The 22731-nt window shown below is 50.3% G+C and overlaps 1 protein-coding gene across 1 annotated transcript; it reads right to left on the minus strand.

The window, feature by feature from the left end:
* Nucleotides 1-45: 45 nt before the first annotated feature.
* Nucleotides 46-22410, minus strand: ARHGAP35 (Rho GTPase activating protein 35). The gene is made up of 6 exons (XM_068998466.1): nt 18640-22410; nt 13107-13251; nt 11487-11564; nt 9602-9733; nt 5834-5939; nt 46-343 (listed from the first exon to the last, which is right to left on the minus strand). Exons 1-6 carry the CDS (start codon nt 22333-22335, stop codon nt 46-48), a joined length of 4455 nt encoding a protein of 1484 aa, XP_068854567.1. The 5' UTR covers nt 22336-22410.
* Between the last annotated feature and the right edge of the window lie 321 nt (nt 22411-22731).

Consider the following 22731-nt stretch of genomic DNA (forward strand, 5'->3'; position numbering starts at 1 on the left):
CGCCGCGGCGGTCGCTCCCCCCCCCCAATCCCCTCCCCTCCCCTCTCAGGGCTCCAGCGGCTCCGGCGGCGGCGACGGCGTCCGGGGAGGGGACGGCGGCACCGGCGGCAGCGGGAAGGGCGCGGCGGCCGGAGCCGGGCCGGGCGAGCCGGGCGTGTCCGGAGGTGGCCGGACCGGGAAGAAGAAGGGGCACTGGTGGATGAAGAGTTCGATGATTGTCTGGTAGGTCCTGGTGGCCGTCAGCGCGTCCATCGTGCTGAAGTCCGGCCGCATCAGCGTGGGCCAGAAGCAGATGGACAGGTTCTCGCTGGTCATCAGGTTGACGCGGTGCTGCTGGCTCACCCTGCGGTGGGCGAGGGCAGAGTGACCACGGGGTGGTCAGCGAAGCCCAGAAATTCCCGAAATTGCCCAAATTCCCCCCCAAAAACTGCCCCAAAAATTGCCCCGGGCCAGGCTGTCGCTGCCCATCAGGTTCCCGCGGTGCTGCTGGCTCACCCTGCGGTGGGCGAGGCCAGAGTGACCAATCGGTGGTCAGCGAAGCCCGGAAATTCCCAAAAAACCCCCAAAAACCCCCCAAAAAAACCCCAAAGTTATGCAAAAAAATTCACCAAAAAATCCCCCCAGAATGGCCTAGAATTGTCAAAAGTTTGCCCAAAATTGCCCCAAAAATTCCCCCCCAAACCCCCAAATTCCCCCCAAAATTTACCCCAAAATCCCCCCCAAAACTCCAAATTTTCCCAAATTTTCCCCAAAAACTGCCCCAAAAATTGCCCCGGGCCAGGCTGTCGCTGCCCATCAGGTTCCCGCGGTGCTGCTGGCTCACCCTGCGCTGGGCGAGGCCAGAGTGACCACGGGGTGCTCAGCGAAGCCCAGAAATCCCCCAAAAAACCCCCAAAAAACCCTCAAACTGCCCCAAAATTATACAAAAAAAATGACGAAAAAATCCCCCCAAAATCGCCTAGAATTGTCAAAAGTTTGCCCAAAGTATTGCCCAAAATTGCCCCAAAATTTCTCCCCCAAACCTCCAAATTTTTCCAAATATTTCCCAAAAATCCCCGCCAAAACTCCAAAATTTCCCCCTAAATGGCCCCAAAAATTCCCAAAAACCCCTGAATTTTTCCCAAATTCCCCCCAAAAATTGCCCCAAAAATTCCCCCAAAACTCCAAATTTTCCCAAATTTTCCTCAGAAATTACCCCAAAAATTCCCCCCCAAACTGCCCCAAAAATTTCCCCCGAAATCCCCAAATTTTCCCAAATTCCCCTCAAAATTTGCCCCAAAAATCCCCCCCAAAACTCCAAATTTTCCCAATTTTTTCTCAAAAATTGCCCCAAAAATCCCCCTGAAACTGCCCCAAAACTTCTCCTCAAACACCCAAATTTTTCCCAAATTCCCCTCAAAATTGCCCCAAAAATCCCCCCCGAAAACTCCAAATTTTCCCAAAATTTTCCCCAAAAATCCCCCCCCAAACTGCCCCAAAAATTCTCCTCAAACCCCCAAATTCCCCCCAAAATTGCCCCAAAAATCCCCCCCAAAACACCCAAATTTTCCCAAATTTTTCCTCAGAAATTACCCCAAAAATTCCCCCCCAAAATGCCCCAAAAATCCACCCCAAAACTCCAAATTTTCCCAAATTTTCCGAAAATTTCCCCAAAAACTGCCCCAAAAATTGCCCCGGGCCAGGCTGTCGCTGCCCATCAGGTTCCCGCGGTGCTGCTGGCTCACCCTGCGCTGGGCGAGGCCAGAGTGACCACGGGGTGCTCAGCAAAGCCCAGAAATCCCCCAAAAAACCCCCAAAAACTCCCCAAAAAACCCCCCAAAACTCCCCAAAAAACCCCCCCAAAAAAACCCCCAAAACCCCAAAGTGATGCAAAAAAATTCACCAAAAAATCCCCCCAGAATGGCCTAGAATCGTCAAAAGTTTGCCCAAAATTGCCCCAAAAATTCCCCCCCAAACCCCCAAATTTTCCCAAATTCCCCCCAAAATCTCCCCCAAAACGCCAAATTTTCCCAAATTTTCCGAAAATTTCCCCAAAAACTGCCCCAAAAATTGCCCCGGGCCAGGCTGTCGCTGCCCATCAGGTTCCCGCGGTGCTGCTGGCTCACCCTGCGCTGGGCGAGGCCAGAGTGACCACGGGGTGCTCAGCAAAGCCCAGAAATCCCCCCAAAAACCCCCAAAAAACTCCCCAAAAAACCCCCAAAAAACTCCCCAAAAAACCCCCCAAAAACTCCCCAAAAAACCCCAAAAAACCCCCCAAAAAAACCCCAAAAACCCCAAAGTGATGCAAAAGAATTCACCAAAAAATCCCCCCAAAATGCCCTAAAATTGTCAAAAATTGCCCTGAAAATTTCCCCCTAAATTGCCCCAAAAATTCCAAAAATCCCCGAATTTTTCCCAAACTCCCCCCAAAACTCCTCAAATTTCCCAGATTTTCCCCAAAAACTGCCCCAAAAGTTCCCCCCAAACTGCCCCAAAATTCTCCTCAAATCCCCAAATTTTCCCAAAATTTCCCCAAAAATCCCCCCTAAAACTCCAAATTTTCCCAAATTTTTCTCAAAATTTGCCCCAAAAATTCCCCCCAAAATCTCCAAATTTTCCCGAATTTTCTCCAAAATTGTCCCAAAAATTTCCCCCCAAAATTGCCCCAAAAATCCCCCCAAAACCCCAAATTTTCCCAACATTTCCCCAAAAATTCCCCCTAAAACTCCGTATTTTCCCAAGTTTTCACCAAAAATTGCCCCAAAATTTCCAAAATCTTGCCAAAAAATTCCCCAAAATTACCCAAAAATTCTCAAAAATTCCAAAACTTCCCCCTTAATTCCAAAAAAATCGCCCAATTATTGCCCAAAAAATTGCCCAAAAGTTCCTCGAAATTCTCCAGAATTCTCCACAAATTCCCCCCAAAACTTCAGAGAAATCCCCCAAAATTTTCCCAAAATTAAAAAATTTTGCCCAAAAATTGCCAAGAAACAGTCCCAAAAATTTCCAGAAATTGTCCAAATTCCCCCCAAAAATCCCCTAAATCCCCCAAAGTCACAGAAATTGTCAAAAACTCCCCCCAAATTGCCAAAAAATCCCCCAAATTGCCCCAAAATTGGCAAAAAACTGCCCCAAACACTTGCAAAAACGGCCAACAAGTTTCCTAATAATCGGCCAAAAATTCCTCCAAAACTGCCCCAAAAATTCCACAAAATTCCCAAAAAATCATTCAAAATTCCCAAAAATTTCCCCCCCAAATTCCCTTAAAAATACCCCCAAGTTGCCCAAAATTCCCCAAAAAATGCACCAAAATCAGCAAAAAAACTCCCAAAAATCTAAAAAAAACCCCGCAAAAAGTTCCTCAAAATTCTCCCAAAATTCCCCAAAACCTGCAAGAAAGTCCCCAAAATCCTCCAAAAATTCCCCAAAAGTCTCGAAAAAAAGCCGCAAAAAATTCCCCGAAATTCCCCCAAAATCCGCAAAAAATTCCCCAAAATCCGCCCAAAATTCTCCAAAAACATCCCTGAAAATTCTCCCAAAATTCCCCAAAATCATCAAAAAATCCCCCAAAATCTGCAAAAAAAATCCCAAAGTCACCCAGAATTCTTCAAAAAAAATCCTTGAAAATTCTCCCCAAAAAATCCCCAAAATTCCCAAAAAAAGACTAAAATTTGCCCAAAAAATGCAAAAAAAATGCCCCAAAATTTCCCAATACCACCTAAAAAATTTCCCAAAAATTTCCCCAAAATCCTCAAAAAAAAAAGCGCAAAAATTCCCCAAAATTCTCAAAAATCTGCAGAAAATCCCCTAAAATCCTCAAAAAATCCAAGAAAAATTCCTCAAAAGTTGCCCAAAATTCTTTGAAAAAATCCCTGAAAATTCTCCCAAAATTCGCCAAAAAAATCCCCAAAATTCGCAATAAAATGGCCAAAAAATGTCAAAAAATTGCCACAAAATTTCCCAACAATTCCCCCAAAAATTCCCAAAAATTCCCCCCCAAATCCTCAAAAAAATTAGCCAAAAATTCCTCAAAATTTCCCCAAAATCTGCAAAAAAGTCCTCAAAATTCTCCCCAAATTCCCTGAAAAAATCCTGAAATCCTCAAAAAATCCCCCAAAATTCTCTGAAAAAATCCCTGAAAATTCTCCCAAAATTCACCCCAAAAAAATCCCCAAAATCCGCAAAAAATCTCCCAAAAACCCCAAAAAGACCCGCCAAAAAATTCCTCCAAAATCTGCAAAAAATTCCCCAAAATCCTCAAAAAAAAACCCGCCAAAAAATTCCTCAAAATTCTCCAGAAAAAAACCCCAAAATTCACCAAAACCAGCCAAAAAATGCCTAAAAATTTGCAAAAATTGCCCCAAAATTTCCCAAAAAGTTCCCCAAAATTCGCAAAAAATCTCCCAAGAATCTCAAAAAAATCTCAAAAAATTCCTCAAAATCCGCAGAAAATTCCCCAAAATTCTCCAAAAAAAATCCCTGAAATTTCTCTTAAAATTCCTCAAGAACACGCCCAAAAAATCTTCAAAAAACACCCAAAAACGTGCAAAAATTGCCCCCAAATTTCCTAAGAATTCCCAAAAAAATCCCCCAAAAATTCACCAAAAAATTCCCCAAAAATTCCCAAAAAATTCCCCAAAAATTCCCAAAATTCCCTAAAATAACCCCCAAAAATTCCCCAAAATCCACCAAAAAATTCCCAAAACCCCCCAAAAACCTCTTTAAAAAATTCCAAAAAAAATTCCTTGAAAACTTCATCCCAAAAATATCCCCAAAAATTCCCCAAAAAACCCCCCAAAATTTCCCAAAAAATCTCAAAAAATCCCACCAAAAAATTCCCAAAAAAACCCCAAAAATTCCCCCCAAATATTTGCAAAAATTCCCCCAAAAAATCCCCAGAAATTCCCCAGAAACCCCCCCAAAAAACCCCCAAACCCCCCCAAAATCCACAAAAAACCCCCCAAAACCTCTTTAAAAAATGCAAAAAAATCCCCCCCAAAATCCCCAAAAAACCCCCAAAATCCACAAAAACCCCCCCGAAACCCCTTTAAAAAATCCCCCAAAAAATCCCTTGAAAACTTCATCCCAAAAAATCCCCCAAAATTCCCCAAAAAACACCCAAAAATTTGCCCCCCAAAATTTGCTATAATTCCCCAAAAAAATCCCCAAAAATTCCCCAAAAAATCCCCAAAAATTCTCAAAAATATCCCCAAAAATTCCCCAAAAAACCCCGCAAAATTTCCCAAAAAATCTCAAAAAATCCCGCCAAAAAATTCCCAAAAATCCCCCAAAAATACGCAAAAAATACCCAAAAATTCCCCCCAAAACCCCCCCAAATGCACAAAAACCCCCCCGAAACCTCTTTAAAAAATCCCCAAAAAAATCCCTTGAAACCTTCATCCCAAAAAACTCCCCAAAATTCCCCAAAAAACACCCAAAAATTTGCCCCCAAATTTCCCAAAAAAATCTCCAAAAATTCCCCCCAAAAATTCCCAAAAAAATACCCCAAAAATTCCCCAAAAATTCCCCCCAAAATTCTCAACAATATCCCCAAAAATTCCCCAAAATACCCCAAAAATTTCCCAAAAATTCCCCCCAAAAATTCCCCAAAAAAAAACCCCAAAAATTCCCCAAAAATTCCCCCAAAAATTCTCAAAAATATCCCCAAAAATTCCCCAAAAAATCCCCAAAAATTCTCAAAAAAACCCTTAAAAAGCCCCCCAAAATCCCCCAAAATCCACAAAAACCCCCCCGAAACCCCTTTAAAAAAATCCCCCAAAAAATCCCTTGAAACCTTCATCCCAAAAAATCCCCAAAATTGCCCAAATTTGCCCAAAATTGCCCAAATTCCCACCTGTTGAGGTGGCCGATGACGTATTTGAAGACCTCGTAGTTCTCCCGCGGGAATTTCCTCAGCACGTCCCGAAGCGCGAGGAGCTTCTGCTCCCGGTCGTTGATTTCTGGGAAAAACGGGAATTTTGGGCTCAAAAAATGGGAATTTTGCATTTTTGGGAATTGGGAATTTTGGGCTAGGAATGGTGGAAAATGGGAATTTTGGATTTCTGGGAAAAACGGGAATTTTGGGCTCAAAACATGGGAATTTTGGGCTCGGAATGGTAAAAAAGGGAATTTTTGATTTCTGGGAAAAACGGGAATTTTGGGCTCGGAAAATGGGAATTTTGAATTTTTGGGAATTGGGAATTTTGGGCTCGGAATGGTAAAAATGGGAATTTTTAATTTCTGGGAAACCAGGAATTTTGGGCTCGGAAAATGGGAATTTTGGATTTTTGGGAATTGGGAATTTTGGGCTCGGAATGGTAAAAAAGGGAATTTTTGATTTCTGGGGAAAACGGGAATTTTTGGGCTCAAAAAATGGGAATTTTGGAATTCTGGAAAACCAGGAATTTTGGGCTCGGAAAATGGGAATTTTGGAATTCTGGAAAACCGGGAATTTTGGGCTCAAAAAATGGGAATTTTGCATTTTTGGGAATTGGGAATTTTGGGCTCGGAATGGTGGAAAATGGGAATTTTGGATTTCTGGGAAAAACGGGAATTTTGGGCTCAAAAAAATGGGAATTTTTGAGTTTGGAAAACTGGGAATTTTGGGCTCGGAAAATGGGAATTTTGGATTTCTGGAAAACCGGGAATTTTGGGCTCGGAATGGTGAAAATGGGAATTTTCTTCTCCCCTGGGGTGGGAATTAATGAAGAGTTAGGGAGGGATAATGAGGGGTTCAGGAGGAAATTAGCAGGAATTAATGAGGAATTAATGAGAAAATGAAGAATTAAGAGAAATTAATGAGAAATGAAAGAGAAATTAATGAGCAATTAATGAGAAATTAATGAGCAATTAATGAGAAATTAATGAGAAATTAATGAGAATTCATGAGGAATTAAAGAGGAATTAAAGAGGAATTAGTGAGGATTTCAGGAGGAATTTATGAGTAATTAATGAGAAATTAATGAGGATTCATGAGAAGTTAATGAGGAATCCAGGATGGATTTTGGGGCCTCGGAGTTGCCGGGAATTGTTTGGGAAGGGAAGGAACGAACGAGCCGGGCTGGGATCAATTAATCAGCAATTAATGAGGAATTAACGAGGAACCCAGGAAGAATTTGGGAAGAATTAATGAGAAATTAATGAGGAATTCCAGAGGAGTCCAGGATGGATTTTGGGGCCTCGGTGTCGCTGGGGATGGTTTGGGAAGGTCGGGAATGAACGAGCTGGGCTGGGATCAATCAACCATCAATGAATCATCAATTAATGAGCAATTAACGAGGAACCCATGACGAATTTGGGAAGAATGAATGAGGAATTAATGAGGAATTCCAGAGGAATCCAGGAGGGATTTTGGGGCCTCAGTGTCCTCAAAACAACCCCGGGAATGGTTTGGGAAGGGCGGGAACGAGCGAGCCGGGCCGGGATCAATCAACCATCAATCAACCAACAATAAATCACCAATGAACCATCAATGAACCACCAATGAACCACCAATGAACCATCAATCAAACATCAATCAACCATCAATGAACCATCAATCAACCATCAATCAACCATCAATCAACGAGCAATTAACGAGGAACCCATGAAGAATTTGGGAAGAATTAATGAGGAATTCCAGAGGAATTCCAGAGGAATCCAGGATGGAATCTGTGACCTTGATGTCCCCAAAACAACCCCGGGAATGGTTTGGGAATGGCGGGAACGAGCGAGCTGGGCCGGGATCAATGAACCATCAATGAACCATCAATGAACCATCAATGAACCACCAATGAACCATCAATGACCCACCAATCAACCATCAATCAACCATCAATCAACCATTAATGAACCATCAATGAACCATCAATGAACCACCAATGAACCATCAATGAACCATCAATGAACCACCAATGAAGCATCAATCAACCGCCAATGAACCATCAATGAACCATCAATGAACCATCAATGAACCATCAAAGAACCATCAATCAACCATCAATCAACCATCAATGAACCACCACTTAACCATCAATCACCCATCAATGAACCATCAATCAACCACCAATGAACCATCAATCAACCGCCAATGAACCATCAATGAACCATCAATCAACCACCAATGAACCATCAATCAACCATCAATGAACCATCAATTAATGAGGAATTAACGAGGAACCCATGAAGAATTTGGGAAGAATTTCGGAAGAATTAATGAGAAATTAATAAGGAATTAATGAGGAATTCCAGAGGAGTCCAGGATGGATTTTGGGGCTTCGATGTCACCGGGAATGGTTTGGGAAGGGCGGGAACGAGCGAGCCGGGCCGGAATCAATCACCCATCAATGAACCACCAACGAACCATCAATGAACCATCAAAGAACCATCAATCAACCATCAATCAACCACCAATGAACCATCAATGACCCACCAATCAACCATCAATCAACCACCAATCACCCATCAATGAACCACCAATGAACCATCAATGACCCACCAATCAACCATCAATCAACCACCAATCAACCATCAATGAACCATCAATCAACCATCAATGAACCATCAATGAACCATCAATGAGCCACCAATGAACCATCAATCAACCACCAATCAACCATCAATCAACAAGCAATTAACAAGGAACCCATGCAGAATTTGGGAAGAATTAATGAGGAATTAATGAGGAATTCCAGAGGAGTCCAGGATGGATTTTGGGGCTTCGATGTCACCGGGAATGGTTTGGGAAGGGCGGGAACGAGCGAGCCGGGCCGGAATCAATCACCCATCAATCACCCATCAATGAACCACCAACGAACCATCAATGAACCGTCAAAGAACCATCAATCAACCATCAATGAACCACCAATCAACCATCAATGAACCATCAATCAACCACCAATGAACCATCAATCAACCATCAACGAACCATCAATGAACCACCAATCAACCATCAACGAACCATCAACGAACCACCAATCAACCATCAATGAACCATCAATGAACCATCAATGAACCACCAATCAACCATCAATGAACCATCAATGAACCATCAATCAACCATCAATGAACCATCAATCAACCATCAATCAACCATCAATCAACCATCAATGAACCACCAATCAACCATCAATCAACCATCAATGAACCATCAATGAACCATCAATCAACCATCAATCAACCATCAATTAATGAGGAATTAATGAGGAACCCATGAAAAATTTGGGAAGAATTGATGAGGAATTAATGAGGAAATCTAGAGGAATCCAGGATGGATTTTGGGGCTTCGATGTCCCCAAAACAACCCCGGGAATGGTTTGGGAAGGGAGGAATGGGATCAATCAACCATCAATGAACCATCAACGAACCATCAATTAACGAGGAACCCATGAAGAATTTGGGAAGAATTAATGAGAAATTAATGAGGAATTAATGAGGAATTCCAGAGGAGTCCAGGATGGATTTTGGGGCTTCGATGTCACCGGGAATGGTTTGGGAAGGGCGGGAACGAGCGAGCCGGGCCGGAATCAATCACCCATCAATCACCCATCAATCACCCATCAATCGACCACCAATTAAACCCCAATTAACGAGCAGCTGGGCGGAATTCCGTGGGAACGGGGCCCGGGAATTGGCGGGAACTCACTGTGGGCCTCCACCAGCTCCACCTGCATCGCGTAGGGCACCAGCGGCTCCGGCAGCTCCGAGAAGAAACTTTTCATGGCGCCCGCCACGGTGTTGACGGTGAAATCCTTCTCGGCCAGGTCCAGCCCGTGATCTGCCGGAAAAAAAACCCCATGGAATTCCCGTGGGATCGGCGCCGAGGAGATCCCAAATCCAACCCCGGGATCGCCAGGGAATGGGGGGGGGAAAATTCCCGAAAAAAGTATCAGGAATTGGGGTGAAAAATTGGGAGTTTTGTGGGTCCAGAGGGAATTCCAGCCCCAAATTCCCGAAGATGCCAAGGAAAAATCCATAAAATCCATGGAATTCCCGTGGGATCGGTGCCGAGGAGATCCCAAATCCAACCCCGGGATCACCAGGGAATGAGGGGCAAAATGCCCCAAAAAACGCTGGGAATTGGGGCAAAAATTGGGAGTTTTGTGGGTCCAGAGGGAATTCCAGCCCCAAAATTCCTGAATTCCAGCCCCAAAATTCCGAAGATGCCAGGGAAAAATCCATAAAATCCATGGAATTCCCGTGGGATCGGCGCTGAGGAGATCCCAAATCCAACCCCGGGATCACCAGGGAATGGGGGGGAAAAATGCCCCAAAAAACGCCGGGAATTGGGGCAAAAATTGGGAGTTTTGTGGGTCCAGAGGGAATTCCAGCCCCAAAATCCCAAAGATGCCAAGGAAAAATCCATAAAATCCATAAAATCCATGGAATTCCCGTGGGATCGGCGCCGAGGAGATCCCAAATCCAACCCCGGCATCGCCAGGGAATGGGGGGGGGAAAAATTCCCGAAAAAAGTATCAGGAATTGGGGTGAAAAATTGGGAGTTTTGTGGGTCCAGAGGGAATTCCAGCCCCAAATTCCCGAAGATGCCAAGGAAAAATCCATAAAATCCATGGAATTCCCGTGGGATCGGTGCCGAGGAGATCCCAAATCCATCCCCGGGATCGCCAGGGAATGGGGGGAGGGGATTGGGGGAAATTCCCTGAAAAATGTGGGGAGAAAAAGAAGGGAATTCCAGCCCCAAAATCCTGAATTCCAGCCCCAAAACTCCGAAGATGCCAAGGAAAAGTCCATAAAATCCATGGAATTCCCGTGGGATTGGCGCCAAGGAGATCCCAAATCCAACCCCGGCATCACCAGGGAATGGGGGGGAAAAATGCCGGGAATTGGGGTAAAAATTTGGGAATTTCGCTGTTTCAAAGGGAATTCCAGCCCCAAAATCCCCCAAAAAAGGAGGAATTTGGGATGAGGGTGAAGCTTTTCCCAAGGGAAATCCCATAAAATCTGTCCTGGAGGAACCTCCAAGAAATTGGGGTCGGGAATGGATGAAATGACCCAAAATCGCCTGGAACTGGGGCAAAAAATGGGAATTTTGTGGGTCCAGAGGGAATTCCAGCCCCAAAATCCCCCAAAAAAGGAGGAATTTGGGATGAGGGTGAAGCTTTTCCAAAGGGAAATCCCATAAAATCTGTCCTGGAGGAACCTCCAAGAAATTGGGGTCAGGAATGGATGAAATGACTCAAAATCGCCGGGAATTGGGGCAAAAATTGGGAATTTTGTGGGTCCAGAAGGAATTCCAGCCCCAAAATCCCCCAAAAAAGGAGGAATTTGGGATGAGGGTGAAGCTTTTCCCAAGGGAAATCCCATAAAATCTGTCCTGGAGGAACCTCCAAGAAATTGGGGTCAGGAATGGATGAAATGACCCAAAAACCACCAGGAATTGGGGCAAAAATTGGGAATTTCGCCCTTCCAAAGGGAATTTTGGCTGGAGGGGGGGGTTTGGGGTGGGGGTGGGGTTTTTCCTGGGATTTGGGGTGGGATTTGGGGTGGGATTTGGGGGGATTTGGGGTTACCCTGGTCGAACTGGCGCTGCAGGCTCTCCATCTCCGACTTGTTGCCGCTGACGCGATAAATCCCCTCCGTGCTCAGTCCTGTGGAAAAAGGGGGAAAACCCCGGATTTTTCCTTCTTTTCTCCTCATTCCCGCATTTTCCCGGGGTTCCTCTCCTGTTTGGGGGTTTTGGGGGTTTTTTTGGGGTTTTTTTGGGGATTTTTGGGTGGTGATGGTGGAAAAAACGGGGAAGTTTTGGCGGCATTGAGGATTCTTTCCGGGGTTTTTTTAGGGAAAAGTTCCAGGGGGGGATGAGGGATTTGGGGAATTTCAGGGATTTGTAGCCAAGGGAAAGGGGAGTAAGCAAAAATCTGGGAGGAAATGGTCCCAAATTTGTAAAAATAACCCTGAAAATCTAAAAAAAAAAACCCAAAAACCACCCCGAAATCGCCTTAAAAAACCCCCGAAAAATCCTGAAAAAAAACGGAAAAATCCCTAAAAAATTCCTGGAATTCCCCATCCCCAAAATCCCTATAAAATCCCCACGGAGCCCTAAAAAAATGCCCCCGAAAATCCCAAAAAAACCCCAAAAAATCCCAAAAAAAACCTAAAAATCCCCCAAAATTTCCTGGAATTCCCCACCCCCAAATCCCTAAAAACCCCCCTCCCCAAACCCCTAAAACCCTCCCAAAAACCCTAAAAAAAACCCCAAAAATCCCAAAAAAACCCTTAAACCCCCCTAAAAAAAACCCCAAAACCACCCCAAAATACCCTAAAAAAAACCCCAAAAAATCCCAAAAAACCCCTAAAAATCCCCAAAAAATTCCCGGAATTCCCCACCCCCATAATCCCTAACCCCCCCCCCCCCCAAACCCCTAAAATCCCCCCAAAAACCCTAAAAAAAACCCAAAAATCCCCTTAAAACCCCCCCAAAAAATCCCAAAAAAAATCCCGAAAAAATCCCAAAAAACCCCTAAAAATCCCCAAAAATTTCCTGGAATTCCCCATCCCCAAATCCCTAAAAACCTCCCTCCCCAAACCCCTAAAATCCCCCCAAAAACCCTAAAAAACCCCAAAAAATCCCAAAAAAACCCTAAAAATCCCGAAATATTCCCAGAATTCCCCACCCCCATAATCCCTAACCCCCCCCCAAACCCCTAAAACCCCCCCAAAAACCCTAAAAAAACCCCAAAAAATCCCCAAAAAACCCTTAAAAACCCCCCAAAAATCCCCAAAAACCCCCAAAATTCCCGAAATATTCCCAGAATTCCCCACCGCCATAATCCCTAACCCCCCCCAACCCCCTAAAACCCTCCCAAAAACCCTAAAAAACCCCTAAACCCCCCTAAAACACCCCCAAGAAATCCCAAAAAACTCCTAAAAATCCCCCAAAAATCCCCGGAATTCCCCACCCAAAATGCCTAAAAATTCCCCGCCCCAACTCCTAAATCCCCTCCAAAAACCCTAAAAAAACCCCTAAACCCCCCTTAAAAAACCCCCAAAAAATCCCCAAAAACCCCAAAAAATCCCAAAAAACCCCTTAAAAACCCCCCAAAAATCCCAAAAAAATCCCCCAAAAATCCCCAAAAATCCCCAAAAATCCCCAAATTCCCCCCAAAACCCCCAGGAACTCCCGGACTGACCGGTGGCCTCGATGTACTGGATGCAGCGCTCGATGAACACCGGGATCGGCCGCTCCGGGGTGACCACGCTGGCCAGGGGCACCCCGAAATAGCTGCTCTCCCACGGCGGCTTGGACAGCGACGGCCGCGCCTTGGCCTTTGGTTTCTGCGGGAAAAACGGGAAAATCCCGGAAAATCCCGGAAAATCCCGGAAAATCCCGGAAAATCCGTCCGATTCGGGGAGTTACAGGCGGGGAGCGAGGAGGAAACGGCGGCGCCGGGGCGGAAAATTCCGGATTTGAAGGGGCGAGGTTGGAGCTCGGGAGGGGAAAATCGCGGGGTCGAGGCGGAAATTCTGCGGCCGAAGGCGGAAATTCCGGTGCTGAACCGGAAAATTCTGGTTCTGAACCTGAAAATTCCGGGTCTGAACCTGAAAATTCCGGGTCTAAATCCAAAAATTCCGGTTCTGAACCTGAAAATTCCGGGTCTAAATCCAAAAATTCTGGTTCTGAACCTGAAAATTCCGGGTCTAAATCCAAGAATTCCAGTTCTGAACCTGAAAATTCCGGTTCCAAACCTGAAAATTCCGGGTCTAAATCCAAGAATTCCAGTTCTGAACCTCAAAATTCTGGTTCCAAACCTGAAAATTCCGGGTCTAAATCCAAAAATTCCAGTTCTGAACCCAAAAGTTTCAGTTTTGAGCCCAAAATTCCAGTTCTAAACTGGAAATTCCACTTCTGAACCTGAAAATTCCGGTTCCAAACCTGAAAATTCCAGGTCCAAATCCAAGAATTCCGGGTCTGAACCTGAAAATTCCGGTTCTAAATCCAAAAATTCCGGTTCTGAACCTGAAAATTCTGGTTTTCAATCCAAGAATTCCAATTCTGAACCCCAAAATTCCGGTTCTACATCCAAGAATTCCGGTTCTGAGCCTGAAAATTCCAGTTCTGAACCCAAGAATTCCAGTTCTGAACCCCGAAATTCCAGGTCTCAGTCCAAAAAATTCCAGTTCTGAACCCAAAAGTTTCGGTTTTGAGCCCAAAATTCCAGTTCTGAACTGAAAATTCCGGATTTGAAGGGGCGAGGTTGGAGCTCGGGAGGGGAAAATCGTGGGGTTGAGGCGGAAATTCTGCGGCCGAAGGCGGAAATTCCGGTGCTGAACCGGAAAATTCTGGTTCTGAACCTGAAAATTCCGGTGCTGAACCGGAAAATTCTGGTTCTGAACCTAAAAAGTCCGGGTCTAAATCCAAAAATTCCGGTTCTGAACCCAAAAATTCCGGGTCTGAACCGGAAAATTCCGGTTCTGAACCTGAAAATTCCGGGTCTAAATCCAAAAATTCCGGTTCTGAACCTGAAAATTCCAGGTCTAAATCCAAGAATTCCAGTTCTGAACCTCAAAATTCTGGTTCTGAGCCTGAAAATTCCAGGTCTAAATCCAAAAATTCCGGTTCTGAACCTCAAAATTCCGGTTCCAAACCTGAAAATTCCGGGTCTAAATCCAAAAATTCCAGTTCTGAACCCAAAAGTTTCAGTTTTGAGCCCAAAATTCCAGTTCTAAACTGGAAATTCCACTTCTGAACCTGAAAATTCCGGTTCCAAACCTGAAAATTCCAGGTCCAAATCCAAGAATTCCAGTTCTGAACCCCAAAATTCCGGTTCTAAATCCAAAAATTCCGGTTCTGAACCTGAAAATTCTGGGTCTAAATCCAAGAATTCCAATTCTGAACCCCAAAATTCCGGTTCTACATCCAAGAATTCCGGTTCTGAGCCTAAAAATTCCGGTTCTGAGCCTGAAAATTCCGGGTCTAAATCCAAGAATTCCAGTTCTGAACTCAAAAGTTTCAGTTTTGAGCCCAAAATTCCAGTTCTGAACTGAAAATTCCGGATTTGAGGGGCGAGGTTGGAGCTCGGGAGGGGAAAATCGTGGGGTTGAAACCAAAATTCTGCGGCCGAAGGCGGAAATTCCGGTGCTGAACCGGAAAATTCCGGTTCTGAACCTGAAAATTCCGGTGCTGAACCGGAAAATTCTGGTTCTGAACCTAAAAAGTCCGGGTCTAAATCCAAAAATTCCGGGTCTGAACCTGAAAATTTCGGGTCTAAATCCAAGAATTCCAGTTCTGAACCTCAAAATTCTGGTTCTGAACCTGAAAATTCCGGGTCTGAACCTGAAAATTCTGGGTCTAAATCCAAGAATTCCAGTTCTGAACCTGAAAATTCCGGTTCTGAACCGGAAAATTCTGGTCCTGAGCCTGAAAATTCCGGGTCTGAACCTGAAAATTCCGGGTCTAAATCCAAGAATTCCAGTTCTGAACCTGAAAATTCTGGTTCTGAACCGGAAAATTCTGGTCCTGAGCCTGAAAATTCCGGGTCTGAACCTGAAAATTCCGGATCTAAATCCAAGAATTCCAGTTCTGAACCTGAAAATTCCGGTTCTGAACTCAAGGATTCCAGTTCTGAACCCAAAAGTTTCAGTTTCGAGCCAAAAATTCCGGTTCTAAACCGAAAATTCCGGATTTGAGGGGCGAGGTTGGAGCTCGGGAGGGGAAAATCGTGGGGTTGAAACCAAAATTCTGCGGCCGAAGGCGGAAATTCCGGTGCTGAACCGGAAAATTCTGGTTCTGAACCTGAAAATTCTGGGTCTAAATCCAAAAATTCCGGGTCTGAACCGGAAAATTCCGGGTCTAAATCCAAAAATTCTGGTTCTGAACCTGAAAATTCCGGTTCCAAACCTGAAAATTCCAGGTCTAAATCCAAGAATTCCAGTTCTGAATCCCAAAATTCCGGGTCTAAATCCAAAAATTCCGGTTCTGAACCTGAAAATTCTGGTTTTCAATCCAAGAATTCCAATTCTGAACCCCAAAATTCTGGTTCTACATCCAAGAATTCCGGTTCTGAGCCTGAAAATTCCAGTTCTGAACCCGAAAATTCTGGGTCTAAATCCAAGAATTCCAGTTCTGAACCCAAAACTTTCAGTTTTGAGCCCAAAATTCCAGTCCTAAACCAGAAATTCCGGTTCTACATCCAAGAATTCCAGTTCTGAACCCCGAAATTCCAGGTCTAAATCCAGAAATTCCAGTTCTGAACCCAAAACTTGCAGGTTTGAGCCCAAAATTCCAGTTCTAAACCAGAAATTCCAGTTCTGAGCCTGAAAATTCCGGTTCTGAACCCCAAAATTCCGGGTCTAAATCCAAAACTTCCAGTTCTGAGCCCAAAAATTCCAGTTCTGAGCCCAAAAATTCCAGATCCTGACTAAAGGCACTGACCAGGACCTGGCCAAGCACTGACCACTGGGATGGCCACTGCGATGGCCACGGGGATGACCACCGGGATGGCCACTGCGATGGCCACTGCGATGGCCACTGCAATGGCCACCGGGATGACCACCGTGATGGCCACTGCAATGACCACTGCGATGGCCACTGGGATGGCCACTGGGATGGCCACTGCGATGGCCACTGTGATGGTCACTGCAATGACCACTGGGATGACCACTGCAATGGTCACTGGAATGACCACCGGGATGACCACTGCGATGGCCACTGCGATGGCCACTGCGATGGCCACTGGGATGGCCACTGGGATGGCCACTGCGATGGTCACTGCGATGGCCACTGCAATGGTCACTGCAATGACCACCGGGATGACCACCGCGATGGCCACTGCGATGACCACTGCGATGGCCACTGGAATGACCACCGGGATGGCCACTGCGATGGCCACTGCGATGGCCACTGCGATGGCCACTGTGATGGTCACTGCAATGGTCACTGCAATGACCACTGCGATGGCCACTGGAATGACCACTGGGATGGCCACTGCAATGACCACCGGGATGACCACCGTGATGGCCACTGCAATGACCACCGGGATGACCACTGCGATGGCCACTGGAATGACCACCGGGATGGCCACTGCGATGGCCACTGCGATGGCCACTGGAATGACCACTGGGATGGCCACTGCAATGACCACCGGGATGACCACCGTGATGGCCACTGCAATGACCACCGGGATGACCACTGCGATGGCCACTGGAATGACCACCGGGATGGCCACTGCGATGGCCACTGCGATGGCCACTGCAATGACCACCAGGATGGCCACCATGATGGCCACTGCAATGACCACTGCGATGGCCACTGGAATGACCACCGGGATGGCCACTGCGATGGCCACTGGGATGGCCACTGGGATGGCCACTGTGATGGTCACTGCGATGGTCACTGCAATGGTCACTGCAATGACCACTGGGATGGCCACTGCGATGGTCACTGGAATGACCACCGGGATGACCACCGGGATGACCACTGCGATGGCCACTGGGATGACCACTGCGATGGCCACTGCAATGGCCACTGGGATGACCACTGCAATGGCCACCGGGATGAGCCCTCACTCCCACCTCTGAGCTTGACCACCAGCCCAGAGTGACCACTCCAACCTTCATCCCACCTTGGTCATCCTCCTCCTGGGATCCTCCACTGACCAGGACCTGGCCAAGCACTGACCACCAGGATGACCACCAGGATGACCCCTCACTCCCACCCCTCCCCGTGCTCGACCACCAGCCCAGAGTGACCCCTCCAAGCCCCCCAACCTTCATCCCACCTTGGTCATCCTCCTCAGGATGTTCCTCCTCCTGGGATTGATCCTCAACTGACCAGGACCTGGCCAAGCACTGACCACCAGGATGAGCCCTCACTCCCACCCCTCCCCGTGCTTGACCACCAGCCCAGAGTGACCACTCCAACCTTCATCCCACCTTGGTCATCCTCCTCAGGATGTTCCTCCTCCTGGGATCCTCAACAAAGACATTGACCAAGACTTTGGCCACTGACCACCGGGATGAGCCCTCACTCCCACCCCTCCCCGTGCTCGACCACCAGCCCAGAGTGACCCCTCCAACCTTCATCCCACCTTGGTCATCCTCCTCCCGGGATCCTCCACTGACCAGGACCTGGCCAAGCACTGACCACCAGGATGACCACCAGGATGACCCCTCACTCCCACCCCTCCCCGTGCTCGACCACCAGCCCAGAGTGACCCCTCCAAGCCCCCCAACCTTCATCCCACCTTGGTCATCCTCCTCAGGATGTTCCTCCTCCTGGGATCCTCAACAAAGCCACTGACCAGGACCTGGCCAAGCACTGACCACCGGGATGAGCCCTCACTCCCACCCCTCCCTGAGCTTGACCACCAGCCCAGAGTGACCACTCCAACCTTCATCCCACCTTGGTCATCCTCCTCAGGATGTTCCTCCTCCTGGGATCCTCAACAAAGACATTGACCAAGACTTTGGCCACTGACCACCGGGATGACCCCTCACTCCCACCCCTCCCTGTGCTCGACCACCAGCCCAGAGTGACCACTCCAACCTTCATCCCACCTTGGTCATCCTCCTCAGGATGTTCCTCCTCCTGGGATCCTCAACAAAGCCACTGACCAGGACCTGGCCAAGCACTGACCACCGGGATGACCCCTCACTCCTACCCCTCCCCGTGCTCGACCACCAGCCCAGAGTGACCACCTCCAACCCCCCCCTCCCCCACCCCACCTTGGTGGTCCTCCTGAGGCTCCTGAGGATGTTCCTCCTGCGGGGGTCCTCTCCGTCGGCCGTCTCGTAGGCGATGACCGCGTTGTCCCCCTTGTAGCCGCCCTGCGAGCCCGGCTCCTCGTCCTTCTTCCGGCCGGGCCCCAACTCGTCGTCGCTGCCCACGCTCAGGCCGGGCCGGTAGCTGGCGAAGCGGCCGAGCCGCGCGCACCGCGCCCGGTACAGCACCGGCTTGGTGACGGCCGGCACCTTGCGGCCGCGCTCCAAGGAGCTGGTGTCCATCTCGCTGTCCGAGCCGTTGCCGCTGCCGTTGGACTGCGCCTTGTTGATGTTGCGGATGGTGATGATCTTGCCCTGGGTGCTGTCGTGCGGCACCGAGTAGATGTTCTCCTCCTCGGCGCGCGGCTTCACCACCGCGTCCATGGGCTCGGCGTAGTCGGACGGGTCGAAGCAGTCGGGCGGCAGCCACGCCGACGACACCGAGCGCCGCTGGCCGTCGCGGTGGCCTCCTTGCTCCAGGTAGGCCAGGTCGCCCTTGATGTCGAAGTGCACCGGCGGCTTCGGCTTGACCGGCGGCGGGACCTTGTTGTTGAGCTTGCTCTCGAAGCTGCTCATGACCGAGATGAAGGACAGGCCGTCGTTGCCCTCCAGCTCCATGGACAGCTTGGAGTGGTCCTTGGGCAGCGCGGGCACGGCCGGCTCCTCGCGGAAGGGGCTGTAGCCGGGCAGCGGCTCGGCGTCCTCCTCGGAGTCGGGCAGGTTGGAGTTGCAGAGCGGCGAGCCGGCGCGCGGCGAGTTGAAGACGTCCTCGCCGGTGCTGCAGGCCTCGGCGGCGTTGTCGTACATGTGGGTGGCCTCGATGATGTTCTTCTTGTCCAGCGCGTCCTTGAAGAAGGGCTGGAAGACGTCCAGCTTGGGCTGGGGCTGCCCGCAGGGCAGGGCGGCGAAGCGGCCCTCGATCTCCTGCGCGATCTCCTCGCCCTCGCCCAGCTGCTCGCGGCTCACGTCGTTGTCCAGCAGGTCGGCCGAGCCGTCGGCCAAGGCCACCAGCTGCACGGGCACGATGTCCTGCACGTCGCCCAGGAAGGCCCTGAGGGTGGCCAGCGACGCCTTGCGCTTGGCCGCGTAGAAGACGATGTAGCCGTGCACCAGGCGGCTCTTGCGCAGCCCGAAGGACGCGTGGTAGGACAGCAGCGACAGCTCCACGCGCCGCCGCTGCGGCCCCACGCTCAGCTCCAGCAGCACCGCGCCCGCGCCGCCCGCCGCCGGCCGACACGTCTGCGCCTGCAGGATGGGCAGCAGCACGTCGTCGGCGCTCACCGGGTCGCCGCACATCAGGCACATGACGATGCGCAGGTCGGCGTCCGCCGCGTCCTTCAGGCCCGACGTGGAGCTGACCAGGTTGAGGTTGCGCTTGGAGTCCAGCAGCCCCTTGAGGACCTGGCTGATCTGCTTCTCGTTGATGTTGCGGCCGTAGCCGATGCCGGCCGAGGCCGGGTCCAGGAAGACGCACTGCAGCTTGCTGGCGATCTGCTGGCCCTGCTGGATGAGGCTCTGCAAGGTCTCGCCGCTGGCGTCGCCGCGCTTGTTGACCAGGATGAGGGTCAGCGGCAGCTGCGCCAGGTGGTTGTCGCGGCGGCCGATGGTGGACTCGCGGCTCTTCTCGATGCTCTCCACCACGTAGGACAAGGACTCCTTGGAGTTGTAGAGGCACAGGCAGCCGTGGGGCTGGAAGGTGGGCGTCTGGAAGGCGTTGACCGGCAGCCGCACGTTGCCCTCGATGGGCCGCAGCGACAGCTCGTACATCTTGCCCTCGATGACGTACTTGTCGTCGTTGGTGCACAGCGCCCGGATCTCGTTGGCCAGCTCGCGGGCCAGCCCGTCCTTGCCCAGGATGACCAGGTTGATGCGGTCGATGTTGGAATCCAGCAGAGGGTTCTTCTGGTGCCGCTCGGCCGGCCGGATGAAGCGCGAGCCCAGCAGCTGCTCCACGCGGGCGTCCACGCAGGCGGCGCAGCTGGGACACGTCTCCTTGGTGGGGTGGTAGACGAAGTGGATGTGCTTCAGGATGAGGGCGTCGCGCTCGGCCTGCAGCTTCTGCAGCGCCTTGAAGCGCTGCTCCTCGCCCAGCACCTCCTGGATGACGCCCATCTTCTCCTTGCTGGGCTTGGCGTCCAGCTCCAGCTCGTAGAAGAGCTCCGAGTACTCCAGCAGCAGCTCCTGGAAGTCCTCCTTGGCCTTGTCGATGAGCTGCTTCTGGTGCTTGCCGTAGATGTCCATGTAGACGGACTCCTCCAGCCACAGGTAGAAGTCCTCGTTCATGATGAAGCTCCGCGCCTCTTCCCAGGGCTTGCCGGGCGTGACGAAGGGCGACGTCTCCAGGTTCTCGCGGAACGCCCTCCTCATCTCCGCCCGCTTGCGCTCGTTGCGCAGCTTCTCCAGGTGGGCCTCGTAGAGCTGCTCGGCCGCCGGCGTCTCCAGCAGGTCGAAGGGGATGCGCTCGTTGTCCACGTTGTCCACGTGGCTCGTGGCGTCCCACGGCGTCTCCTCCAGCACCACGAACCACTTGAGGAAGTCGGGCTTGGCCTCCAGGAGCTTCTCGGCCTTGGCGCGGCTCAAGTGGTCGATCTCGTCCAGGTCGGGCACCAGAGCGTCCAGGGCCTGGGGCAGCAGGGCCAGGTACATCTTCCGCCGGCGCTCGATGTGCTCCTGCTTGAGGCGCTGCACGTGCTGCAGGAAGAGCTTCTTGGCCTTCTGCGTGCCCTCCAAGTAGACGTAGTCCTGGTACTCGGGCGCCGGCTGCATCTTGCGGCTGATGTTGGGCCACGCCTCGTTGTGGCTCTTGACGATGCGGCTAACGAGCCACTCGTACTTGTCCTTGGCGGCGGCGATCTGCTGGCTCTGCTGCTTGAGCGCCTCGAAGTAGGGGATGATCTTGGCCTTGCCCCGGCTCTTGTCCACCAGCTGCACCAAGGTGCTGAAGGCCAGGTCCACGTTGACGTTGGAGCGCGCCGACGTCTCCACCACCTGCAGGTTCTTCTTGCTGAGGGCGAAGGCGTGGGCGTCGCGGATGTAGCGCTCCACGCCCTCGTCGCACTTGGTCAGCACCACCACGATGGGCTTCTTGGTCTTGGCCAACTGGTTGTAGAGGTTGGACACGAACTTGAGCTGCTCGTCGAAGTTGCGGTTCATGCCGCGGCTGACGTCCACGCACAACAAGAAGCCGTCCACCGGCAGCTTCCCGTCCGGCATCTGCTTCTGCTCGAAGTCCTGCTCCAAGCCCAGCTGGTCGGTGCAGAAGTACATGAGCTTCTCGGCCGACGCCAGCTTGGTGGCCGCCGCCCTCTTGATGTAGGGCTGCAAGGCCGTGCTGCGGTGGGGCTGGAAGGTCTGGTCGTCGATGAACTCCGTCTGCTCCACCACGTGGATCTTGCACTCCACGCACTCCTCCAAGGGCCGCGCCACCTCCCCCCAGTAGAGGAAGTGGTCATTGTTGACCACCCTGCCCCCAAAGTCACTGGTGCTGAGGACGGACGTGTGGTCCAAGTGGAAGTCGTCGGCGCTGGGCCGCACGAAGCGGTTGCACAGGCAGGATTTGCCGATGCCGCACTGGCCCTTCTCCTTCTCGGTGCCGGACAGTCCCACCACGCTGACGTTGTAGGTGGGCGTGCGGCCATCTTGCTTGCGGGCCATCATCATTGTCCGAGCATGGTGGCCCGGGGCCGGGCGCGCGGCGAAGGGGCGAGGAGGGCGCGGCGGGCGCGGCGCGGGGCTGGGGGGGCTCTCAGGGCAGGCGCGGCGCCGGGGCGGGGCCGCTCGGCGTTCCCATGCCGCGGGTGCCGGCACAGCTTCAGGCCGTGGAGGGCGCCGGCGTCGGGTGGCCGACGAGTCCACCTGGAGAGGAGAGGAGGAGAAGGCGGCCGTTAGAAGGTGGGATTGGACGGAGAACGTCGGGCGCCGACGGAAGCGGGGGCACCGGGGCGGCGATGGGGAAGGGGGTGAGGTCGCCGGCGTCGGTTTCACCCCACCGGGAGGGTCGTGGTGGTGAGCGGGGCTCGGCCACCCAACCGAGGGTCGGTGTGGTGGACACAACTG

This window comes from Aphelocoma coerulescens, unplaced genomic scaffold, assembly GCF_041296385.1.
Source record: "Aphelocoma coerulescens isolate FSJ_1873_10779 unplaced genomic scaffold, UR_Acoe_1.0 HiC_scaffold_118, whole genome shotgun sequence".
NCBI classification, from domain to species: domain Eukaryota; kingdom Metazoa; phylum Chordata; class Aves; order Passeriformes; family Corvidae; genus Aphelocoma; species Aphelocoma coerulescens.